Source organism: Clupea harengus, chromosome 12, assembly GCF_900700415.2.
Source record: "Clupea harengus chromosome 12, Ch_v2.0.2, whole genome shotgun sequence".
Lineage (NCBI taxonomy): Eukaryota > Metazoa > Chordata > Actinopteri > Clupeiformes > Clupeidae > Clupea > Clupea harengus.
In genome coordinates this window covers 13,064,769-13,072,069 of record NC_045163.1, presented here as the reverse complement: position 1 = coordinate 13,072,069, position 7,301 = coordinate 13,064,769, and the positions used below count along the sequence as shown (strand labels likewise).

Sequence of the window (7,301 nt, the reverse complement as noted above, 5' to 3'; positions counted from 1 at the left end):
CCTAAAGCTACCCGGTTACATATTCACCATTCGCGTTAGCGATTAATGCAATTTGCTTTATATCAATCATTTTTGAAGATATGAAGTTGCCTTTGCACACGGGGACATGTTGTAGTGTCTTCCACGTGCATACCAAGTTTGATGTTGATATCTGAAAGATTTGCTGAGATATGACTTCACTTCCTGTTTGAAAGCTTTTCTGCTGCATTTGAGTGGCTGTGTCGGACAAACGGTTGTGAGGATCAAAATTCGGTTGGAGAATTTTTGTGAGGCTTGGTCTGAAGATCATCTCTGGTGATTTTGAAGAAGATTTGACAAAAATTGTAGGAGTTGATGCCTTTCAAAGGTTTTTGATAAAACCGGAAATTGCAGAAAATCTATATAACCGGAAATTGACGCCATAGGGTGTGTTTCATTCGTCTTGATCCAAGGAATCCAATGGTACCTCATTTTTGAAAATCGGCCAAACAGTTCAAAAGTTACAGTGTTAACAAAAGTCCAACTTTGACCCGTTGGTGGCGCTAGTGTGGTCTAGTGGGAGACATGAAACTTGGTGTGAGTGGAGAAGGGACTGTCCTTAATGAGTGTGCCAAATTTCACAAAAAGTTACCATACGGTTCTAGGGGCTGCCATTGACTTCAATGGCACAAGAATAATAATAATACCTACAATAACAATAGGTTTCCTCCTGACGGAGGAACCCTAATAATACCTACAATAACAATAGGTTTCCTCCTGACGGAGGAACCCTAATAATAATTTTTCGCTTAACCTACAGTCTGCCCTTACCACTGATTTTATAAACCACCATAATGTGTTACTGTGCAGATTAAATGTAGGCTATGCGGCTAAGCTAAACGTTGCTAGTTGGAGCTCAACTACTGTCATATGTTACTTTATTAGCATGCTCCTGTCTTCTTCTCCGTTTTCTTCAGTTGTCTGTAGCACCTTAAAGCGCCACCAACAGGCGTGGGGGATGTACTACAGCTGAGTCAATCGGATTCGCTGGGTTCATGTGCACGCGATTTAAAAAGTTGATATGTGTGAAAAATGAACCCGGGTTCAGGCAAACTAGGCTTCGTCTGCATGAGGCCTTAGCTGCCACATCAGTAGTGGAGTACTGATATGGGGCAGGGCCACGCTGCAATGTGAGGTTGTACCACAGTTCATGACAGTTGACTTGTTTTGGTTTGTTTTGTTGATTTGATCAAAAAGACAAGAAGAGTTGACCCCATTAATAGGACTATGCAGAGATCTTGAGCCATTGATCGTTGCTGGAGCCCTGACACCTCTGTGTTCCCTGTGAACAGATGGGTCTCAGACCTGGTGACACCCTCCCAGATAATAATTAGCATTTTAGGGATCCCCCCCCCCCCCTATTACCATTTAGGTCAACATAAATGAAGATCTCACATTATACATGTATTTGTAATACCCATGAAACCCATGAAGAAGCACTTTTCTTACAAAAAATAGTTTATGCCATGAAAATGTTGCTGGATGTTTGTTGTTACGACCTCCTGTGCCCTCTTCAGGCCTTGCACTCCCAGTGCACAGATAGTGCAGAGCTGGCTGGATTAATTAGTTAATCATGCACCTGGTTAGAGGGTTTGGGTATATAAGGGGTTGCTCTCTCTCTCTCTGTTAGGGATTTCTTCTCTTTTAGGCTCATTACTCTTCTTGTTGTCACTTTTGTTGATCTCTCGCCCACAGGCACCTTCTCTTACTTTATCTCCAAACATCCTACTGATGCTCACGTTACACACACTTACCTACATACATCCTTTTCTTGACCCTAGACATCTTGCTTTTGACTACAGTTCTTAATTATTTTTGAGTGTTTTCAAAAACGTAATGTTCATTTAACCCATATCTGTGTTGTCCTCGTCCTGTTGCGGTAAGGGCCCACCGTAACAATGTGTAAAGTTAGTGTTCGGGTTAGAACCCCATAGAACCCGTCACCTCTGGCCTAGTGTGATGCATGTTCTAACAGTCTTGTGTTCCTCTATCTCAGCATTTGTCCGCCAGGACGCCCTGCCTCTGGGTTCTTTCTCCAAGTATACCTGGCACATCACCAACCTCATGCACGTCAAACAGATCTTTGATACACCAGAGGTACTCTTCACTCTGCTTTGTTTCTATTTTATCTTCATGTTTGAATCTTTACATATTGGTTTTCTATTGCTGACTCGTATTTTTTAGTGTCACTGCAAAAGCAATTTGTTCATAATTCTACAATGTACGTTCCACATTCATTCAATACGAAGCATTATTAGGTCTTAAGATCTTAGATCACTTAAGTCACCTAGCCTGTTATCATTTGTAATTACTAAATGTTACAGTAATTAGTAAGCATAAGTTACATTGTTATTATATTGTAATAGAGTAAAAAAATCAGTTAAATCAAAAATATGCTTTTCATTGGGTGCGTTAGTGTGTCAGTGAGTGGTTGTTGATGATTAGCAAACAGTATAACTACCCAGAGATTTTGTGAACTGCTGTGATGTAGGCACCAAACAACTATTCGATTATGTTTCAAATTTAAAATGCCAATCTTGCCTTTGGTTTCTGCCCAACCCCACCCCCGACCCCCTTGTCCAATGACCCTCCTCTCAGCTGCCCTTGAAGCTGACGCAGAGTTTCGTGAGGAACAGTGACAGCTCCTACTCACCCTTCACCTGCCCGGAGGTCCCTGCCGAACCCCTGGCAGAGGCATTCGGCCGGACAGACCGGCCCCAGGCCATCCGACCCCACGAGCTGCACACCTTTCTTAAAGTGGGTAAGTGTCAGTACGAGCGCGCGTGTGTGTGTGTGTGTGTGTGTGTGTGTGTGTGTGTGTGTGTGTGTGTCGGGGACGTGCGGTCCTATGAGGCAGGTGAGGCAGAGCCTCACCTGTCATCTTGAAAAGTAAAAATAATAATAATAATTATAAAATAAATATTGATATTTCTCTATTAATCTGTGGTATAGGTGTAATTTCTGCATGATTCCAATCATTTCGAGCATTTTTATAATCAAAATCGCTGAATTCGCTGAATTTGCGCATGTCCTATTCAAATAGACGGGAGAAAACAAGGGACGTGCGGTCAGGTTAGGCGCCATGTATTGTCTATGGGAGCTAGTGAGGCAGTTAGGTGGTGGGCAGAAGCCTCGTATCTGTTCAACTTTGCATTTTAATTTAGGAGGACCTGAATTTCTAAAGTTGGGATGATTATATAATTTCTAACGATAAACCAGTTGTTGCCAGGACAGTTTCCCGTGGAGTTTGTCCAACCCATAGTGTAAAAGTTTGTTAAACTCGCCGGCTAACACAGTTGCCTACTAAATCAGTCGAACCAATAACACAATGTTATATTGGTGTAAGAAAATTATTAACCAATCAGATGCAGCCTTATTGACACCCGTTTCACCGATTACTCATGTTGACATCTTTCACTGCTGCCGCGACAGCTCCAACACATTGAAACGGAGACGTGTTGTAAGTAATAATTTGATCAGTATTAGGCCGTTTTAAAACATGTTTGTTTTCTAAACCGTCTTTTTCATACGTGAGTGATGGTGTAAATAGTTTTAGTTCGCTAACGAGCCGTAGTTTGTACTATATAGCCTTGCACACATTTCCCCCTTACCTTTCCTTTTCCCCCTTGATGATTAAATATTTCTTAGACTATAACGTTTTGTGTTGCGTGGTTTATGAGTCTACCATCGACTCCATACAATGTGAATAACGTTGATTAAACTTGACAGAGACAAGGTAAATGAGGTATTAACAAATAGCATAGCTAACCGTAAGCAAGGCTATATAGTACAAACTACGGCTCGTTAGCGAACTAAAACTATTTACACCATCACTCACGTATGAAAAAGACGGTTTAGAAAACAAACATGTTTTAAAACGCTGGGAAACGTTGCTCTTCTTCTACACTTCTACTTGACGGCGAAAATGGAAGATTGTATTGCTAAGCTGAAGCAGTTCTCAAAACTGGACTTTCAGTCCAAACGTGAAATGATTAATAATGGGAGACCAATGCCGGAGTTAAAAGGTATGCTTCAAGCGACGGGACAGAAGATAACTCGATCGACTTCTCACATTCAAAGCCAAATTGCTTTGAACATGTTTGGAACCTCAAGAATAAATTTGGTTTTGAACTTACAGCGGCAGCTCCGTTGATTTCCCATTATTTCTATTGGGATTGTTTTATGTCTATGTGAAGCCATTTAACATCACTCAAGTGGTTGTGATCACTTGGAACCCAAGACTGCTTTTTATTGGTGAGCTGATTTTGAGAAATTAAACTTAAATTGTAGGTAAGTTGTGTTTCCTGGTTGCAATGGTTATCCTGTTGCTACGTTAGCTAATTAGCTAGCTAAGGACACTTAATAACCTTACGAGTTAATCGGAAGAGTTCAATTTGCATGAAATGATAGCTGGTTATCTAGCTGATGTTATAGTCTCCTCGATTTAACTCTTAAAATGATAATGGGAAAAGGTAGAAACCCTCAGGGTGCTTGTGCAACTTCGTAAGAAAGAGTTCATATTCAGGAGTTCATATTCATGAGTGCATAATATTTACACATGAGTTCATCACAAGCTAGCAGCTGCCTACTGTATGCACCTTACCTATGTGTGTGTAAAGAATGCTGATATGAAAAACAACCAGTAGTCAATGTGAAAGCTGCCAATTGAATGGTGATCTTAGATACTCTATCGTAAAGGCGCCTATTAACGCCCCAGCTATTAAAAACATTTATAGATCGAAAAATCTTTAATCAATCAATCTTACATATTTCAGTAGCGGTGGGTGTCTAGATTAGGACTGGTAACTTGTTTGGATTTCAACTGAAACGTGTTTTCAGTTTTTTTTCCGTTGTGTAGACCGACACGCAAAATTAGCTGATACAGGAGGTGGAACCCATTAACAGCCTTTCTGTATATATGTCTATGGAAAGCTCTATGACCCTCACAAATTCTCGTTGCGAAATCGAATTCGTTCAGTTCGTTCCATGAGGGTTTGTACACACAGAAATAAATCGCTGTCTAGTACACTAAATAACGCTGTACTGCAATTTTTTGCACACATACAAGTTAAATACCCCCTTTGGGTAGGAGCGTATGGTGTTTAAAATCCGTTATCCTGGTTGATATAGAAATCAATATTAAGTAACATGTACCTGCGTGAGGCTGTTAATAGGTTTCGGGCGTTAATAGGCGCCGTTACTAAATTGGGTTTATGTATTTGTAAATTTGACTCTGAAAAAGTCAGTGCCTCACCAGCCACAAACCTCACCACACGTCACTGGTGTGTGTGTGTGTGTGTGTGTGTGTGTGTGTGTGTAAACTATAAAGGTGCATGCTTATATCAGTGTATGTACAGAAAGTGTGTGTGCTTTATCACACGGTGTCCCAATGTAACAGTGCATAATATAATATAACAATATGTTAGATTTCAATAGTTCAAAAAGTTTGTTTTTACTCTGAACCTTAGATGCTTTAAGATCTAGTTAAAATCTTGCTAAAAGACTCCTCTGTCCTCAGGCATCTGTTCTCCAGGGCAGAAGGAGCCGACGCCGTTCGTGATTGAGTGGATTCCCGACATCCTGCCCCACTCCAGGGTGGGCGAGCTGCGGCTTCGCTTTGAGTACGGACACCAGCCCACTAGCCCGACGGAGCACTGAGACTGCACTGATACATTACAGAGTACTGGTCTGACACTAGCAGAGACTCATAAACCTCAATCTCAGCCCACAGGGCTCAAATTCTTCAAGCGATTGTCTCGACTATGCAGGTATTTTTTGGAGCTGCAGTGGTTAAGTATACCCACAAGGGGGTGATGTTTCTCAGAACCTATCCTGGTATAGGTAGAGCAAATGATTTATTCCAAGTTAGGAAATCAGTGGCATAAACTGGAAACATCTATACATGGGTGGATGTATGGTTATGGCACCTTAATTTAAACTAAGCACATTGCTGCTGCCTTCAGCCTGTTTTAGCTGTCAGTATTAAATCACTCCATCTGCTCTGCCTAGTTTTAATTGAGTGCAGAAAGTCTTTCTGCAGGGATGTGGACATGCAGGTTCATGTAACACTTTCATGGTTCCTTTCTCAGTTTTTATAGAGCTGCAGTGCTATAGTTTTGCTGTTATAACATTCTGCCTTTTTGTGTCTATGGAAATTTTGCTTCAATATAAAACATACATTTGCATTAGTAAATCCTTGAACCTGAAATTGATGCTAAATGGTTGATTGTGTGAACTCTTAAAAAGACTGTTATTTTCATTGTAGTTCTACTTGTAAAGAAGACACACTTTCCAGTCAATTGTCTAACAGCTGAGAAAGTTTCAAATATGACAGGCTCTGCATTGCCTGTAGTTTCCATTCTGCACACCAGAGGGCAACCTCAGTTAACATTTTGAGTGCCTCAAATCCAAAATGTGAAGACTTTGTTCAGTGAATGTTGTAACACATCATGTGATCCATTTGAACTACTAATGTGTGAGGAGTAATGATTCATAATCATTTAAAATAAATTATTGTACATTTTAAAGTATGACGCATTTTCCTTCTCTCAAAGACTTCATAAATATCTTCATTGCTTTCCAGGTCTTTTTCTGAAAGAAATATCATGTGAAACACTTCTCCTAAAATAATTCAATTAGGATGTAGATAACAATGTCACATGCAAAAATAATAGCAACATTTTAAAGTGACACGGATTGTCTGACACACAAGCATACATTACAACACATTAGGACAACATGTCAACTGATAGTGACAGTGAGACAAGCTACATATAGCACAGCCTGTCGGTGAGAGTGATCAGGGGTTTGTCAGTTTGTCCCTTTGAGGCCACTATACTGAGTTTATGGTGACACCCAAGGAGGCATTATTTACAGTGAGGTTCGTGAAGCCGAAGACACGTGGGTGTGCATCTATTTTCACAAAATATGGTGGAAGTAGATGGCATGCAGTATATCTTCGGTATAATCTGCATATTCATTGTGGGGTATTTGTTCCACAGATCTGGCTGTACTTAGATTTAATGATTACTCCAAAAAAAAGTGGAGTTGATTTGTCTTGTCTGGGTATTTGTGGCTGGGTTTGAATCGGGCCCTGATGCGAAATGACTGTGCGGCTCGTCCTGCTGGCAGGAAAAGCAATCCATCACCAAGCCTTAATGACCACATCCTTCTTCATCTGTCCGGCCGAGCAGACCTCTCACTGTCAGCGAGAAGAAAAATGCGAGGGGGAAAGCCTGTTTCTTCACAGGAAGTCTGTCATAAGGGAGGGAGGCCATTAGGGA

At 40.9% G+C, this 7,301-nt stretch overlaps 1 protein-coding gene across 1 annotated transcript; it reads left to right on the top strand.

Annotated features, from left to right (window-relative positions):
• Nucleotides 1-1,942: 1,942 nt before the first annotated feature.
• On the top strand, nucleotides 1,943-6,545 carry LOC116222875 (uncharacterized protein C2orf42 homolog). The gene is made up of 3 exons (XM_031577929.2): nucleotides 1,943-2,115; nucleotides 2,617-2,779; nucleotides 5,537-6,545. The coding sequence occupies exons 1-3, from the start codon at nucleotides 1,978-1,980 to the stop codon at nucleotides 5,674-5,676; spliced, it is 441 nt and encodes a 146-aa protein (XP_031433789.1). The 5' UTR covers nucleotides 1,943-1,977; the 3' UTR covers nucleotides 5,677-6,545.
• Nucleotides 6,546-7,301: the final 756 nt, after the last annotated feature.